Source organism: Terrapene carolina, unplaced genomic scaffold (assembly GCF_002925995.2).
Source record: "Terrapene carolina triunguis isolate 2854851 unplaced genomic scaffold, T_m_triunguis-2.0 Scaffold238, whole genome shotgun sequence".
Classification (NCBI taxonomy): Eukaryota; Metazoa; Chordata; order Testudines; family Emydidae; genus Terrapene; species Terrapene triunguis.
Window position 1 is genome coordinate 13,234,140 of NW_020664589.1, and position 18,457 is coordinate 13,252,596.

Genomic DNA, 18,457 nt, shown 5'->3' on the forward strand with positions numbered 1-18,457 from the left:
GAGGGGGGTTTGCTGTGGCTGACAGGGCTCAGTGGGTGGGTTACAGCAGCAGGGAAACTGGCTGCTTTGTCCCTGAAGATGAACTCGGTGGCTTTTTATCATGGATTTTCGCGACCCGTTGGCTAGTCGGAACCTTTCCGCGAATAGAGCGAGAGACACGGGATCTGTCACCAGCCCCGGTTATTGCGCAGCTGGGGAGCGGGCTGTGGTCTCCTGCAGAGCTCCTTTGCTCCTTGCAGCTGCCCAGCAGATCTCAAGCCCTCACCCAGCTCCCAACCTGATGTTTTCATTCCCCTCCCCTCCCCCCGGGACACGAAGGAGAAACGAGATTCCTCGCGTGGGGGACATCGCCGCGTGGTTCAGCCTCGCGGACATACTTCGTGGGGGGAGTCTGTGGTGTTGGCCCCTCTCTGGTCCCCGGGTGTGACTTTGGAAAAGCAACGCGAACATATGTGCTTGCAGGCTGCCTGCCTTAAGCCGCTGTTATTAATTTGTAATCCTCTCAAAGCAGGAGGTAAAGGGATTCATTCCGATTAACCGGCTCACAGTAACAACCATAATTATCAGCCCCGATGCTGGGGGGGAACACACACACACACACACACCCCTTGTGTTTGGGTTAAACACGACGGTCCAAGCGGAGAGGTGTGAAACACACCACGCCACGTGCCTGGGACCGGAGGGGAGATTCCCGAACAGAAGAGCACGGGCTTGGGGGGGGTGGGGGGTGTCCATCGGTCCTGACCAGGCTCAGAGGACAGACGAGCCCGTGACCTATATCCGCGGGGAGAGCAGAGTGCCCCAGCTCCAGGCTGATGCTGGAAAACAAAACAAAAAAGCCTGGAGTGAGCAGCGAGGGTCTCCTCGACCAAACCCAGCCAAGGGCGAGTCCACGGGGCTATAGAACCACCAATAGGTCCATTTGCCCTGGGCTAGATTTGCCTTGGACTCTTTGCAAAGTTTCCTTCCCTGATCTGTCCCCAGGTGCCTAAGCCTCTGCCGGCCTTGCGGGACTCTGCCGGCCATCCGTGGTCACTTTCCTTCCCGGGTCCCGCGGGCGCTACAAAGTCGTGTCTGCACTTGGGCTTTTCTTTCCCCAGGCCGCTGCTGGAAATTAAGCTAATTAAAAGGCCCCCAGCTCGAAAGCCCGGAGGGGGACTCAGGAGGGCCAGGCGCGAGTCTTCACACCAACACTGGGCTAAATCAGCGTTTCAAAGCGCATTAGCTTCCCAAATTCATTAACTAATTAGAAAAACAAACCATCCACATTGAACCAGCAAAGCTCCCGGGGACTGGGGGGGTTTCCAGCTTCCGAAAGGGAAAGGGAAAAGGCAACTTTCCTTGGGGGAGGGGCAGATATTTTCGACACAACCTTCGGGAAACGAACGATTTGTTTGTTTGTTTTGGAAATAGCAACTGGGCTGTGCTACCTAACGCGAAGCTGAATTTCCTCTCGGTTTATAGATTCCTCCCGGCAAAGCCAGAGCAGGTCAGGAATCGGGAAACGCCTGAGGAGTGGGAGAAAACATCTCTTTGATTTCTGTAGCCCAGTCAACAAAACATGAGCATTTGCGCTCGTTACCCGCGCTACTTTTTGGCCTCGATGGTTATTGATGGCTCTTCCGTGAACGAATGTGGCTATTAACTTTGTCAAGGGTTTATTTAGCCTCTTAATTTACAAGAAATATTTGCTTTTAAGCAGTTTTCCTGTTAAAAAAGCATCTTTGATGTACAGCTCTGCGTCCTGGCCCGGTAGCTGTCTCCCGGTGTAGTGAGTGAAACAGGAGGAAATTGCAACCGCGCAGGTTTGAGGTTCCAAGGTGTATTTTTAAAATGCAGCTAAGTGGGGTTTTTTTGAAACAAACCAAATAACGCTTTGTATGTATGTGGCATCGCGTTTCCGTTCGGGGAATGATTTATTTCAGGCGCACGTGGGTGAAAATACAATGGATTCCCTCGGATCGCACAGGGTATTTCTCGGGTGGGAATCCGTTCGGAAAACCAGCCCCCGACCCCTTTAAAAAATGCTCTGATGCGGACATCTGACAACCAGCCCCCCCCACAAACCCAGAGGAAGGAATCGCTCCTCCACCGTGTCGGTGTGAGCCGAGCAGGGGCGGAAACACCCGCAACTCGACACATTACTGGCCTGATGGACCGAGGGAGACTTTTGTGGCGGGACAAAGGAAATGCGTCTTAACGAAAAGGGAGATCTGCATAAAGACAATGAGCCGGCGCTGGGGTCCGCCCAGCCCCCGTTGTGCGGGCTGAAAGCTGGACACGTGTATGGGTATGTCTGGGGGGGCGGGGGGGGAGACCACACGCCTGGCTGGCTGGGCGTCCTGTGTCAGCACCATGGACAGCTCCCCCTCCCTTGGCCGTCACTCCCTGGGCTTTGTTATGCTAAGCAGCACACCGGTGGCAACGGAGGGTCAACTGACGCCAGCCACTGCGCGGTGGGAAGCCAGCGCTCAGCCGGGCCCCCTTCTCCGAAGCCGCTAGATTAAAAGGTCGCAGCATCTCCTAAGTGCCGGGAGGTCCCGCGGCTCGGTGCGGAGGGAGCTGTTTTCTTTCTGCCCAGGCGATCCGAGCCCACCAAGTTCTCCTGAAGTTACCCTGGGTCGGTCCTTCCTCGCCCAGCCCCGAGATGCTGCTGGAAAGAGTCCGAGCTAGTTCCGAGAAGGCAGCTGAGATCTGCCCCTTCAGCCGGACCCCAGGTAAGAGTCTCGCTCTCGTTTTCTTCCCAATACTGGACAGCAGAAACATACCCCCCCCCCCCAGGGCTGTTCAACTGTCCGTGACACTGGCGTGGTGGTCAGGAAATCCCACCCCACTCCGCCGTGAAATGGGTCAACTGGACGAGCCATGTCACCTTGTGCTCAGGAGGCGCTAGTTAAGATACATGGCAGAGGGGAGGTCTCCGTTTGAAATAACAGAGTGCTGGGGGTGGGGGGTGGGGAGACACCCCTTTATATGTAACCAGGAAAGCAGGTGGTTGTAACATGTGGCTGGTAGATCTCTAGGGTGGCTACCCCACACTGTCAGTGGCTTTCAGGGCTTGGGTCCCAGGCGCCTGGCTGCTTTAGGCGGGTCATATTTGGGGTGGCTTTTACATCCTCAACTAGCAGGACCCTTGGGCAGATTTTTCCTTGCCTAGAGCTGTGTTCCCAAGTGTTACAGTCCGAGGTGGGGAGGGAACAGATCCATTGGAGGCGGCATCTCCTGCTGGCTTTCTGCAAACAACGTTTACAAGGGAAACAAAACGAAAAGAAAAGAAAATGTGTGCTGGGGGGGGGGGGAAGCCTCGCTCGCTGTGTGGGGCTTTGCCCGCCACAGACGTTAGGAATGGCTAATGAGCGGTATTGTTAGTGGACAGCTGTAGAGCGCGTGTCTGACCTGGGCTGTCCCCGCTCCCCCATCACTCACTGCTGTCATCTGCCAGAGACTCGCAGCCGCCCGCTCCTCCCCTAAGCCTCAGGCCCTTCGCCAGCCGGGCTCTTCCACGGGGGTGCACAGGTGAGCGACCTGTGCCCGCTGCTCGGGGGTGTCAGCGCGCTCAGAACATTGGTCCCCAGCGCCTACCCCAAGCTGCGGGCAAGCCCGCCAGCCCGGCCTGGATGGCTCCTCCATGCGGGGGCTATTCCCGGGGACACTTCCACTGCCACCTCCCCACCCGGGATAGGCGAGAGCCCACCTCATTGCAGTGCGCGGGAGAGGCCTGATATCCACTCACATGGGAGCAGGATCGGGCCTTTCCACTCCAAAGGACAGCGCTGGCGAGAAAGCGCCACGTGTTAGGAAAAGCTCGATTTATGACCCCACCTCGCTTTGCTAACAGCTGTGACCCAGCTGATGCTGTTCATCAGGTGGCACCTCTGCCCTGGGATGACTCGAATATCTATTAACTAGGAAGACAAAACCCCCCTATTCTTCTGGAGTGAGAGAAATCAGACCACATTCGCCTTTACATTAACCAGCCTGCCCGCTCTGAGTAGGCAGCGCAGGGTTCGAGACAGCCGGATGCAGCGCATTATTATTCATATCTTAGCTGGGGGAGAAGATCATAGAATAAGTAAGCAGCTAAAATGATAAAACAAGCAGCTAAACTCTGTCTAGTCGCTCTCTCCTGTCCCCTCCTCACACATACACTCGCAGCCGATATGGCATTCAATCTATTCCACAGGCGTCTCTTATTTATCTATTCGGTTAAAAACGGTCTCGTCCTTTAATAAATACCCAGCCGAGCTCCGATGCGTCCCGGCTCCAGCCATGCCCCTTGAAATGGATTATCACTCACCCGGGCACCGAGACGGAAATCTAGCCGAACCCCGGCCGCTTAGCTCGTTCACATGCACATTGGGGCTGAGTTTTAACAAAAGGGTTTGGAGATTTGTTCGGGTCCGTTTCTGTTGGAAGAAGATTCCTCAATAGGAGAAGTGGAATTCGAAGGGAAATCTTGTCAGGCCTAAGGGTTGGGGTTTTTTTTAAATGTAGACACTTCAATCCAGCCCTGTCCCTGGACGTGTTTGGACATAGCAAAAAGAAAACCTGCCTGATTGGCGAGTAAATAATCCAGGGAAATCCAGTTGATTTTTGCCGATTTCTCATCTGTTCATTTGGGTAATTAACTCTTACACTCAGGGGAATCGCTCTAGTTTTGTAACCTTTTAAACTCCTTCTTCCACTGAGTCTAACGGGTATTTGACTCCAAGTAGCCCGATAGCTGCAGTGTACTTCCCGAAGAAGTTAGTGTACTCGCTAGCCTGGATGGTATGGGACTGAAAGGGAAGCGCGGGTGAAATCCAGCAGGAATGTCCCTGTTTAAAAGGAGCGGACTAAGATCTCTATATTACTTTCGTTTCTGCTTTCAGGTAATATACTTGGCTCTCTGCCGCCACCCTGGACTCTAGTCTGTTTCAGTAACGGGGAAAATAATCTGGAATTTTAATCCTAAAAAATGTACTTCCTATACGATGCTTTGTTAATTAGGGGTGGGGGGAAAAAATCACAGATGCACCGGAGAATGGAGATGTTCAGAAATCCATTGCCGCAAACATTCTTTGCTGGTGCTTTATTAATAGAGAAGCCCTTTTAGACAAGAAATAAAATGGGGGTTTCCTGTATAAACAGTGACAAATATTGTAGCGTTTCAGGGGTGCATCCAGAGTAAACCGCTAGCGGATGAAAATAGCATTTGCACTCCTTCCGAACAGCTTTCAACCTGCAAAACCACTCGATTGGGTTTGGTTATTTGGTGTAAATCAAGCGGATATGGCTGATCTAAAGCATTCATCGATGCCGTGTGATTGTGTTGGCGGGAGCCCAGTTCCTCGCAGAGCGGACAGTCTGTTACCCCCGTGGAAGAGCAAGGAAATTCCCGGGCTGGGGCTTTATCGGATGCTAGAAAATCAGAGATCCCGGGCAGAAAAACCCTGATCCTCCCCTTCCAGATTAATCCATAAACCAGGAGCACACGATGCCCCCCCCAGACAATTCCAGAGCCCTGCACTTGTGGGAGATGCTAGTGCAACGCAAGATCCTAACAACAAAAAGTACAGCCCTCATCCCTCCCAGGTAAACCCCACGCCTGGGAGCCAGAAAGCCCAACGAATACAGTTCCAGAGCCTGCAGTTAGCCGAAGGGGAAATGCTGCTTATGCAATACCCGATGCTCCAGACCTAAAAGTCTGTCCCTTCCAGCCCAGCTAAACCCACACGCCTTGGCTCCAGGATGGTTCATATAATTCCAGACCACTCATCCCTAGTTTAGGCATGGAAAGAATAACAACGCACTCCTTGTGGGTGTGAATTGGGCTTTAAGAAGCTGGGTGGATGCAAAAGCAGATCACACCCACCCCTTATCCCCCTGCTCTTTGATAAAAAGCTAAGCTTATCTATAGCTATAGATTATACCACATGCCCTTTCTATCACTCCTCGGTCATAAGTGTTTCGCGTTTGATACCATTAGTGTCGCCCGGCTCCCTCAGAGAAGGCGATCAATAGGACATAAAATTATTATTAAAGCTTAAAAGTTGGAAATAACATTGAAGCATCGCACACCTTTCACCAAAATGCGCTTCATATCCTCGGAAAATGCAGGCAAATGGGGCATTGATTTTGAATTCATCTGCAGGGTACAGCAGGAGCACTACTCTTGATTTCCCCAGACACCTTTTGCCTCTAAAGATCAGTGTCAATAAAATTTATCTGGGTGTTGCCGCACTTAACATTTTATTGAGCTGCCGAGCTCGCCCAAAGTAAACAGTTGTCTTAAAAAAAAAAAGAGTGGGGGCCACTGGACACCCTTATTAGAAAGGCTTCCTCTGTTCCCCACGCCAGGGAAATGTTAGCCTGGCTTGGCCAAGTCCTGGGATCCTGTGACACGGTGGGAAGTGGGAGGAGGAAGAGACAGGTTTCTCTAGCAATTCTGCCTACAGCTGCTCCCAAAAGTCCACGCGTGGCAGGCCACTTTGCAAGCTCAGAGTCAAGGGAGCTGGTCCAAGCAACTCCCGAAGAGCTTGGTTTGCCGCGGAAGCCAATGGGAGCCTTCCCAGGGGGTTTTGGATGAGGTTCCGAATGAAAGGGCGGAGCCCTTTAAAGGGGGGAATCGGATTTTTCGGGGAGTAAGGGGGAAATAGATGCATAGAAATAATTATAAAAATCAGATTCCTATGGACTCAACTCCCCCCATCCCCACTTGTCCCTCTGAGACCAACGTGGTCCAAAAGAAGAGGCGAGTTAATCCTCCCAATAGGGAGTTCCTCTGAATTAATGATCTGGCCCATTTACTTTCAACCTTGGGACTTGTTTTGGTTTTTTCCCCCGCCCCCGCCTTGCCTTCCTGGGCAAAACCCTCTTCCTTAAAAAGCGAGGTTGCTTCACAGCTAGGAAGGGCGGCGGGATGCTCGCGGATAAGAAGCTTGGGCAATATTTTGGCCCTATTGAGGGCAGCCCCTTTACATCCCGACCCTGCCCTGGGTCCTAGGACTGATGCGCAGGGTCAAGCCCAGTTTGGAGTGCGTGTGGATCTGGTTTTCCTACCCGCTGCCTGGAAGCGAAGCGCGCAGGTGCCCATGTGCTCCAGCCAGCGTGGGCTGAGCCGCAGCGTCTGTGCGCTGCGCTGGGGTATCCTCCTTCCCGGGGGAGATGTGAGCTTTCCGAGCGGCCAAGTAGCCATGTAGCTCTTCCCCCCACCCCATCAAACAACGCGGTTTCTTTTGCGGGTGACTGTAGAAATATCTTCCACATGGGACAGGAGAGGAACTCAGGGGAATGTCACTAGTGTATTTGCTAAATGAGCGGGAGGGTAAATAAATACAAAAGCAACGCATTTTCCTGGGGGGGGTGTCTTAATTTGATACTTCCAGATTCGATGGGACCCCCCGCCCCCAAATCCCAGCTTCACCTGGGAAGTAGGCCCCGGCCTTTGCGTTCGCTGTTTATTCGGCAAGGAAAGTGATGGCTGTTGTGCTAACAAACTGCAGGAGGCTGTAAATTGCTTGCTGAAAAACAGAATCGACTAATCTCAGCGCTGCTCCCCCTTTCTCCATTTGCTCCCCGCTTACGCCTGGCCTCCCTCTGCCCGCAAACCCACGGAGACAACCACAGGGCCCAGCAAAGCGAGCGGCAGATAAAACAATCACTGGGAAGCCCCACTGAAGTATTTTCAACGACGCTCAGGCCGTATTCATTATTTTCCCCCTGCACACGTAAAAATGACGAATGGTTCCCTTTGCCTCCGCCGGCCCCTGGAGCCCAGTTGAGACCTGCAGCCTCCCACTAGCTGGCGGTGATGATATTCCATCCTCCTTTGCATGGGATGAACTTTAAGTCAGCAGGGTTACTCCTCAGCCCTGTGTGCAACTCCCTCTTCTGCACTGCAAGCGCACGACACCTCCAGCGGGGTGTGGGTGTGTGGACCCTGGATGGACTTGGAGGGTTCTGTGCAGAGCTGGCATATGGTCCGCTGCTTCGGGCTTGCTTGGGGAGCACAGGGAGCGCCGGAGAGGGGAGAGGGCGGGCAGACCCGGGCCACGTTTGGCTCTGAGACCCCGGAGTGGGCTGCAGCGCCCCATTTGTGCAGAGTTTGTGGCGGAAGGCGATGCAAGATGGATGCTCTTAAGGAACTGAGCGCGGGCAAGGACTGCTCCAATACAGAGATGCTCTTCGCTTTGCTGGCACAGAATGAGGACGTGCGCAAAGGTACAGGGCTTTTGGGGAGTTGGGGGGTGGGGGAAGCCGGCTTCTCAATGGGTCTGCAGACAGGTGATGGTTCTAGGGGATCTGAGAACAGGTGCAGCTGGCAAGATCTCAGTGCATTGCGCAGTGTAGGAAGAGGGGTCCGTGCAAATGCGCACCCCTGGATTTGTACGATTAATTATTACTAATTATGACCTCGTTTATTTGAATGCACTTTTTTTTTGTTGGCGCCTCTGAACTTCTGACTCAACGGTAGGACAGGAGAAATGGAGAGCAGCCCCTCCGCCATTTATTTATTACACATCGAGTTAATTGTACGTCTGTCGTCATAAATCAGGGGAGACTTTTGCTGAAAAAACGCAAAACAGCCTCAGGCGAATTAATGGTAGAAAGAACTGCATGAAAATATCATTTATCTGTAGTGCCGGGCGCCCATCCATAATATTTCGGCTGCCCTGGACCAGCTCCTTGCAAATGACTCCGGCGCCCGCGGTAGACAGATGTCCCTTGCCTCGATTGATCGCCGCTCCGCCCGGCAGGGATCGGTCTGACACTTCTCGGGGTGCTCTGCGGGGAGAGCCGCATTGAGAGCGGAGCGCTGCAAAATCCAACCCCGGGAGGCAAACGAAATCTTCCCCCGCGAGTTCGCCCCAAATGAGGCGCGACCGGCCCTGCTGCGATCAGTCCGGTGGCTGGGGGATCATCTCGTCCCCCTTAGAGCGGGGAGTCCCTGCGCCCTGAAATGGTTTGATCGTTTCTCTCGGGTGCCCTGCGGGTTCTTATCGCAGTAATGCCCGGGCTTATCGCTGAGCGGGCGAGGGATTAGGCGGGGCAGGAGAAGGGACAGGGAGGTATCCCTGACATATGTTTTAGCTGCTTCTTCTTTATCAAAGCAAGACACGCGTGAGGCCTTCCCTACCGCCTGTGGCCTGGCCTCTTTCCTTATCTGTTTCACCAGCAATTCGGAGTCACCGCGGCCCCCTCTCCGATAGCCCAGCGCATCTTTTATGTCTGAACAGGCCCGATTTCCCCTCCCGTCCTTATCTAGGCAAAAATTCCCAAGAAGCTTGGCTGAGGGTTTTGCCTGAGAAAATTTTTCAGGATCGGGTCCAAAGTCTTGGGCTCTTGAAATGAACTATCCCTGAGCTGGCGAACTGTGTTGCAGCTTTGACTGGTTTTTCTGCTTGATGGTTAAATGGCAACGAACATTTTACTCGCTGGGTGTTGATAGTTCATGCACTTTATTCAAAGTCTTATTGACACCGTGAGGGGGAAAGAAGAGAATTGGGTACCAGTTCCTGGGACACAAGTACACATGAGCACGTTGAAAAGGGGCCTTAAAATAAATCGGAGCGAGAAACCCCAGATTTACATTTTCTTTTCAAAAAAAGAGTCAGGTCTCAAGAATGAACTGCGCCTTTCCCAGCAACGGATCAGAAAAGTATTTTGTCCCTAAACAAATTCGTAATTGATGACACCTGCCTGCCCAGAGCACCGAGAAGACGGACCTGCATTATTTTTGAGCTTGGACTAGATGACCTCCTGAGGTTTCTTCCAACCCTAATCTTCTATGATTGCCTAAAAGAGTTGATTTTAAAGGTATAATTCGGTTCCCTGGCCAGAAGGCTGCTGGCTGAGATCAGGGGAGTACAAGGAGCAGGAGCAGAATAAAACGGCTCCGCTTGCAGGCTCGTTTTACTCAGGGGGTTGTTCGCACAACCTGTGCAATTCTGTCCCTTACTCAAATCATTTTTGAAACACCCTTTAAAAGCACCGCAGGGCACCAGGGCTTTGCATTAGGGCCCTAACTCTAATGCACATTGTGAAGGGAAAACAACACGTCTGGTCTTTTCACGATGCGGGCTAAACAGTGTTTTATTCCCCGGGCTAATGATAGCCGGATAAAGGGAGGTATTTTGGTGCCACCCGTGTTTCCTTGATTTGACCCTCTTCCGAACTAAAACACACATTGGCACAGGTGTCTAAAGTTAGATCACTGGTTATTAGAGGCAACAGCCCAGGACTGGATTGTGCAGATGAGACCTGACAAGGCGAGATCTCGGTTTTAATACAGCCCCAGAATAAAGGGGGACACAAAAAGGCAGACAACCCCCCACACCCGCCCCCCTTTACTCCTGCACCCGGCTCAGGTCTAAGCCAGAGGAGCCCCATTTTTCTCTCCCCCGCCGCTGAGGAGAGGATCAGTATGAAAGCAGGGCATTAAAGTTTTAGTAGAGGCTCACAATGCAAACAAAAGCGAGATGCCGCTTCAGGCGCAGGGTTGGGGCGTGGGGCGAGGCTGGCGGATAAATAATTGAGCAGAGAGCTCGCTACCTGGGCTTCTTGAACAGCCCCCCCCCCCCGGTCCTTGCCAGGTTCGCCCCGGGGACCTGCCTTGTTCACCGAGAGCGAGCGAAAATCGCCTCTTCGTTGTCATGTCACTTGGGTACCTCTTTGAGGAGGCTTTGCTAGTTCTTCAAATGTCACCCCCAGCTTAGGTCCCAGGTGCCCATCCCGCCAGGGTAGACCCACGATCAGAGCGAATCTAACCGAAAAAAGAGTCCAGACAGAAATCCATCTTCATCCCCCCAACCCGCAGCGAAATGCCGAATGGATTGTTAGACTTTGAGCAACCGGCCCAAGCGCCAGGGACTGGGGGTTGCAAATGCACTCTCTTTTCTCACCACATTCATTCCCCGATGAATGTTTGAATGCCCAGCCTGGATCTTGTCTGAGACTAAAGGAAAGACACGTACTGCCTAGTCCTGGGCAATACGCGCAGGGGGAGAGGACGCTATTGAATCCTTACAGAGCAACAGCTCATCGCTATGGGCAGCCTGGCTAGCCCCCAGAAGCGTGGGTGCGCCCCAGCCCAGGGTGTACGTCTGTATGGATCCCACGTGTTGCCATGTTAGCAGCGTCACATGCAATACACCCAGGGTATGGCCTACGGGCAGCGTTTGCCACGTGCGAGCACCTGTTCGTGGCGCCTGTCCCTGCTGGAAAGCGGCAAACTTTATTCCGCTCTGGGGCTGTTTCTGGCTGCCGGGAACTTGCCTCCCGAGAGCAGAACCTTTCCGAAGCAGTAGGGGTCGCTACACCCGGTTGGGGTGTATAGACTATATATTATCTATTAATTATCCTTCTGATCAGAAGACAAACGTTTATTTACATTTTCAAGACGTGGGTCGGTGACTGTGGAGACCCAACAATTGGATCGCCCTCTTTGTAGTGTCAGTGGCTGCCCGGGTGTCAGGTATCAGATCCCCCCGGAGATAGTCCTCAGGGCAGGATGGTTGGATGGACCACGACAACATTCGGTTATTGCTGGCAAATAAAGCGCAACCTTTCCTCGCCCATTTCTTTTAAAGGGGGGTGACATTTCACAGAGCCACTGCATTGAATCTCGTAAAAAAACAGACACCCCAACCCTTGGGGAAAAGTCGTTTTAATAAACACGGTTTGTATTGCACAGGCTGTTCTTTGGCTGGCACGCATGCACGCGTACAGACGTGTCTCTCTGGAAAATATGAAACACTTTATAGACCAGTATTGGCTTGTGCAGGAGGTCAGACTAGAGGGTGGTCAGTTCTGGTCTTAAATCTCAGACTCGACCAAGTACATGCACATGGTTTATGTGTTCGTACTTCGGGATCTGTTTGTTCCAAGGCCCGGGCAGCCCAGCGTGCAGTGCAAAGGGGCTTTACTGGGAACAGGCGGCCAATCTGGGAGTGAATTTATTTCTTTTGACGAAGTACTTTAGATTCACCAAGAAAATTAAGACCGGGGATAAATCCACAATGAAGCCCAAAGCTCAGGACACGGACAAGTGTTGGCTGTCTCAGGAATCCCGGGGATTTTTCTGTTATACCGCGGCCTAGCCCGTTTATTCCTAAAAACTTCAAGCGGCAGCATCCCTTGTGCAGCTAGACCCTGAGACCAGCAATGTCCTGGCGCTGAAATTAACCCCGGTGCCCACGTGATCCCCCCCCCTTAAAACTGACACCAGCGAGAGAAGCTGAAGTGACCCAGGTCTAAAAATAACCTGATTGAGTGAATTAAATCTCTCTCTCCCCCCGCACCCCGCTTAGTTTGCAGCAGCCTTTACCGTTTGAATTGTCAGGCGTGATTCGGAGAGAGATCCAGGGTGGAGGGGGATTCCTGATTGGTTCGGGGGAAGGCTGTGACCAGGAATATTTGACTCAGGCCTAATTATAGGATTGGTAGCAGCGAGGGAGAGAGACAGGAGATGTGTGTAAAGATGGCAAACCCAGGGCTCCCGGGGTCAAACGCAGTTTAGATTTTTTTTCTTGGGGGGAGGGGGAAGGGGCGACCTGAAGGGCTACAAACAACAATAAAAATGGGGGATCCGCTCCCGCATGTAAACCCAGGGAGGACACTGCACCCTGAAGACACGTTTTAAGGACGTTTCCTCTCTCTCTCCTGGACTCACAATGCAACGTAAGGTTCTAGTCACTTAATAGGTGTGTGCCTGAGTGTGTGTGTGTGTGTGTGTGTGTGTGTGTACACACCCTACAAGGCAGGAAATTAATTTCCACGAGGGTTTATATTAATTTAAGAGATTGTATTTTGTCTTAGAAAATCAGATTAGACGGCAAGGAGCAGAAGGAAGCAATATTCTTTGGCTATGAGACAGTGATTTGGGAGTCTTAAGCTTCCCCCCTCATCTCTCCCTCCCAGCCCCAGCTTGGGTCTTGGGGGTTAGACAGCAGCACCTTCTGTCTGACCTGAGCGTCCGCCAGAGCTTGTGCGGAGGAGTTTAATTGGTGCGGGACAGTTGCTGAGAATATGGGATGCCAACCTTGGAGTCTAACGTTAGCTGGCAAGTTGTTTCTCTCTACTTGCAATGTCTTTGCTGTATTTTTAGGGAGGGGGGTGTCAGATGATCAATAATTGTATGTTTGTTTCACGACATTTTTGCACATGGCTTGTTTTGCAGGGGGGGGGCGATATATTAGACAACACAACGAGCCTGTCAAATTATTGTTGTTACTATGAATATTTCCCTGGGAATTTATTCCAAAAAACACAACAACAACAAAACAAAAAACCCAGGACTTTTTTTGGCCAGTGTAATTTGTACGGGTCGGTTTTGCGGATGGTGGAAATGATGTTATTCTCTGGGCAGAAACAGAATCAAAATCTAATGAAGATAAAACTCGGTTTGCTGCTCTTCTGTTGAAATGACCAGGAGAGGACTCCTCTACCTTCAGCGCGGCCGGAGCGCCAACAATTGATTGCGGTTGCGGTAACATTTGTTTTTTGTTTGGTTTGTTTATTTGTCGACACTCCACGAGACCGCAAACGCTCACAGCCATGGGGATGCAACCGTGATGAAATCGGGCTCCGGTTTTGCCTTGAAAAGGTTTCTCTTTTCCGACCGGCATTTGGGAGTGTGTTCGGCTCACACAAAACGCAGCTAGGCTGGCTGGTCGCGCGTGTGTCCAGGACCCGGAGAAACCCACCTGCGGCGCGTGTGCGCCCACCCGCAGATTTGCAATTTAACGGCGTTTCTCTTCTGCAATTCTGCAATCAGCCCGGCTCCGGGGGTTGTTTGTTTTTAAATGATTTTACCGGATCCGGAAGTTATACCTCCAAAATGCGGCTTCTCAGGCAGATCTAAAGCAACTGTTCATCCAAGGACATCACTAGAAATAATCCGGCGCCTCTTTTCCCCTCCTGAAATAGGAAATCAGAATGAATGCCAGCTCAGAGGCATTTGAACCCGTTTCTTTTCTGACAACCCCCCCCCCCCCCCCCCCCGGTATTTATTGTTAAAAGGCACTTTCAGCGTCTCTGGGTCTTGAATCATAAATCCCAGAATTTCACACACATCCCCACACACACGCGTTGCATTTGCCATGTTTAAAACCAGCGTGGACTATCACGTGATCTAATGTGTAGGCTTTTCGCGTCTCTATTTTGACTCTGGGTGACCTGTGATGTGCTGTTGTCAACACCAGGCGATTGCGATTGATTGTTTCAATGTTGTTGTTTTTTGCCCAGCACGAAATTGTTGCTGTAGTTTCTGGGCCCCAGGATGCGAGAGAGACACGGTGGGTGAGGTGAAACCTGTTATTGCACCAGGTCTGAGGAAGAGCTCGGGGCACGCTCCAAAGCTCGTTTCTTTCCTAAGCAGAAGTTGGTCCTTGTCTCTCCAACATCAGGCAGCTGCATTGTGGGCTCTGGACCTGCGCTGGCTCGTGCTATGTAGGCGAATCCCAATCTTCACACGCTGTGAAGTGTCTCCCACAGAACCGTGTTGTGCCTGTGTCTGGGAGCTGAGTTCATGCTCGCTAACAGGAGCCCGCTTGGCAAGCCCGAGCCCGAGAAACCGACCCAGGAAACGCGCCCGTGTCTGTGTGTGGACATAGAACGGTTAGTCGGAGCTCCTTCCAGCAACTGGAGCTTAATTCATGCGCCGACGTTACCCCCAGATCTGATCCAATCCTGTTCCAACTGACGCCTTCCCAGTGCAAGGGTGGGATCGGGTCCCCAGTTGCTCTAGAACTGAGAAATTAAACCGCATAATTATGTCCTTTATCCCCCTCTCTCCCCTCCCAGAAATCCCTCTCTGTGCAGGCTGCAACCAACACATTGTGGACAGGTTCATCTTGAAGGTGCTGGACAGACACTGGCACAGCAAATGCCTGAAATGCAGCGATTGCCAGACCCAGCTGGCTGAGAAATGCTTCAGCAGAGGGGACAGCGTGTATTGCAAAGAGGACTTCTTCAAGTGAGTAAAACCAAACCAAACCAAGCACCCGTGGAGGAAGGGGTGTGTGGGGGGGGGGGGGGGCCGGGGGCGGGGGTTTTGGGGGCGGGGAGTGGGGGGGGGGGCGACTAGTCATCGGCAATGATTAATCGTAGCAGGGCCCCACATGGAGGGTGAATGGAGAAGTGGGGTGAGGGGTTTGTGGGGCATGGGGGGGTATTGTTTTGCCCTCCTAGGGGATGCTTAGAACTCCTCTGATTTGAACAGGGCTCCAGCCCGTCCACACATCCCACCGACTAGCGCTGGAAGCAGGCTTTCGCCCCTTAGAATATATGGCTTCCTGGGAGATCATTGTTGCACCTGATAACTACAGTATCTGCATGCAGAAAAGGACCGGGCGAATAAAGAGGAAACCAGAGGCTGATTAAAAAAAGTTCAGTAAAGGAGGGGGGAGAGACAGATTGGCCTTTCTGTACCTCACGCCCGCAAATGGATTTCAGTAAAGTTGATTAAGTAACAGAGGAAATCTGCATCTCAGCCTGACTTGCTTTGCAGCCGCTGCTCCGCGTTCTCCTGGCGGGGGCTCCGAGCAAACAGGCACCTGCACAGCCCCGGGCCTGGCGCTGCCCTCCTTGAGCTCAAAGCGGAGTTTTGCTGGGCCAAGAACCGAAGCGAGACACTCCCCTGATATTGACACGCGCGGGCTCCGAATATCCTCCGCAGCAAAGCTTAAATCATTCCCCCCAAGACAGGGGTCAGGCTCCAAATAGCCCGCGGAGAAACACGCACCAATAGAAGGCTAAGTCCTAAGCTTGGATTTTTACATTTTAACTCAATCGATGATTTTATGTATTTGGTAGTAGCAAAAACAACCCCCCCCCACCCGTCACTCTTTCCCCGGTTTTATCTCAGTTGCAATAAGTAAAACAAGACTTGCAAATTTAAGAGTCACGCGCCATTCCCGAGGTCAGAGCTCATCCAGCATTTGGGACCCCGCTGGTTTTTCCCCCCCCTCCAGATTTTGCATCCACAGCAAAAAGGAAGTGAGCCCTTTCCTTTGTGACCTGCACTAGAAACCATCCGCAGTAAAGTCAAATACGGAATGGGAGTCGATTCTGGAACACCCCCCCACCTTCGATACAGAATTAAACTCCCTGTAGACACTGCCTGCTGGGACCCCCCCACCCCCAGGCGTTCAGACCCGCTTCCACGCCCGTTCTACCGAGCCAGCGTGTCCCCCGGGGACCAGGCGCGCCGCGTGTCCGGGCTTGGAACGCGTGGGGGGCGGTGCTGCTCCCGGGGACCTTCCCTGGGCCCATATCTTTGTCTTGCTAAAACGCCAATGATCCAGCCCCCGGTTTGAACTTAAACCTGCCGGGCTTCCCCCCTCCCCTTCTGAGCTAAGAGCCCCCCGGCCCCAGCATATCCCTGGCCGTGTGAGCCCCTCGCTCGCCTCTCACACCGCAAAAGCGCCACTGGAGCCCGGGCGAGGCGAGGCAATAAGGTGCCACTCCTTGGAAGGCAGCTACCCCCGCCCCAGCTGCAAGGCAGACCCCTCTCAGCTGCGGGCAGCAGCCGGGCAGGCTCTGGCTTCAGGGATCTCCCTTGCTCCAAGCAGAGGCCTCGCTTCAAGCGCCTCATGAGTGTCCGGCCCTCAATGCCCATCACCTGCTCAGGCAGAGCGTCCTTCCCAGGCAGCCACTGGGATTCCGGTGAGCGGGCCAGCCCCGCGGCAGGGCAGGAGTCCGCTGTGACGCGATCCCGGATTCACTCCGAAAGAAAGCGAACACGGTAGGAACCGAGCAAGTCCGACCCCTCCCGGGACACAGAACCAGCAGCAGCTTCTGCCCGGGCCTGAGGGAATCTCTCTTTGCAGTTCAATCAAGAGCAACTTTCTGTTGGATTTTTTTTTTTAAATAGGAGGTTTGGGACAAAATGTGCAGCCTGTCAGCAGGGGATCCCCCCGACCCAGGTGGTGAGAAGGGCCCAAGATTTTGTCTACCATCTGCACTGCTTCTCTTGCATCGTGTGTAAAAGGCAGCTGGCCACGGGGGACGAGTTCTACCTCATGGAGGACAGCCGGCTGGTCTGTAAAGGAGACTATGAGACCGCCAAGCAGAGAGGTAACTGGGCAAGTCAGCCTGGGATCGTCCTAGCTAGCACAGTGCTCCGGGGAAGCTAGAAAGATGGGAGGTTGTTCCTGGCCTCCCACCCACCCAAATTTCTTCCCATACAAGCTGGTAGATCAAGCAAGATTCAGTAACAGAGATGAGGGGAACGCGATAAAACGGAGTGATCTGCAGCTTAGCGTGTCTCCTTCAAAACATGGACTCAAGAAGACAAGGGGTTACACCCTTGCGCTGCTCGGAGATATTTATTTTATTTTCCAAAATATAAAATCAGTGAGAGAACTAAGAACATAAGAATGGCCACACTGGGTTAGACCAAAGACCCATCTAGCCCAGTATCCTGTCTTCCGACAGTGGCCAATGCCAGGTGCCCCAGAGGAAATGAACAGAACCAGCAATCCATCCCCAGGCCCATTCCCAGCTTCTGGCAAACAGAGGCTAGGGACACCATCCCTGCCCATCCTGGCTAATAGCCATTGATGGACCTATCCTCCATGAATTTATCTAGTTCTTTTATTAACCCTGTTATAATCCTGGCCTTCACAACATCCTCTGGCAAGGAGTTCCACAGGTTGACCCGTGGGTTGTGTGAAAAAAATACTTCCTTTTGGTTGTTTTAAACCTGCTAATTTCATTTGGTGCCCCCCCTAGTTCTTGTGTTATGAGAACTAGGGAGTCACCAAACTAGGGGTCACTGTTAGCCAATTATTAATTACTTTCATCCGTCTCCTACCTTATAGCAAGTAAACCCTACTTGAGAATGCCCAGCACCGAAATAAATGAAAACACTTATTTCAGCTTGAAAAGGGTCTGTATTTTTGTATCTGGGCTTAGGATAGTTTTTTTTTGGGGGGGGGAGGCATCCTGAGACAAAACTTCTATTGACTTTATTGAGTTTTGCTTGAGTCAGCACTGCAGGCTGATGCTTTGACATGGAAGCTTGTGTTGCCATTGACTCCAAGCAGATTGAGAAATTGTTCTTCCAGGGGTCTCCTCCCGAGCTGGGAGCTCTCGGGGTCTCTAAGGACCACACGCTAAAGCCATATTTTGATTTTGAAATTCTTACTAAGCACCAGCCTATTCCAAACAAATGATCTTGTAAAGTCAGGTGAATTCATAGGATAATCAGAGAAAACGCCTAAAATCTTCCCAATTTAGTAATGTTCCAGATTTCCAACGGGAAAGTAATAGCCAGATATTTCAACCTTCACTGGTTTAAAGTAAGCATTTTCCATTTTCTGTACAAGTGGTAAATCGGACAGCTCTCTACTGTGGTAACTATCCGTCTATATATCCCTCCATGCATCCAAAATTGAAACCCCATTCAAATTCGGACATTTCTAAGTATTAGCTATTTATAGAGCGCATATCATTGCTGAAAGAGAACACACAG

General features: G+C 52.1%; 1 protein-coding gene across 2 annotated transcripts in view; it reads left to right on the top strand.

Annotated features, from left to right (window-relative positions):
• The first annotated feature begins 2,647 nt into the window (after positions 1–2,647).
• The window catches only part of LHX3 (LIM homeobox 3), a 21,307-nt gene continuing 5,497 nt past the window's right edge, over positions 2,648–18,457 (top strand). The window contains exons 1-3 of one of the 2 annotated variants that reach the window (XM_024206678.2): positions 2,648–2,717; positions 14,785–14,956; positions 16,856–17,058. In XM_024206678.2, coding sequence (XP_024062446.2) covers positions 2,648–2,717; positions 14,785–14,956; positions 16,856–17,058 — 445 coding nt within the window. Of the gene's footprint in view, positions 2,718–8,108; positions 8,203–14,784; positions 14,957–16,855; positions 17,059–18,457 lie in introns of those variants that run through there. The other variant, XM_024206677.2, reaches the window with a different exon arrangement.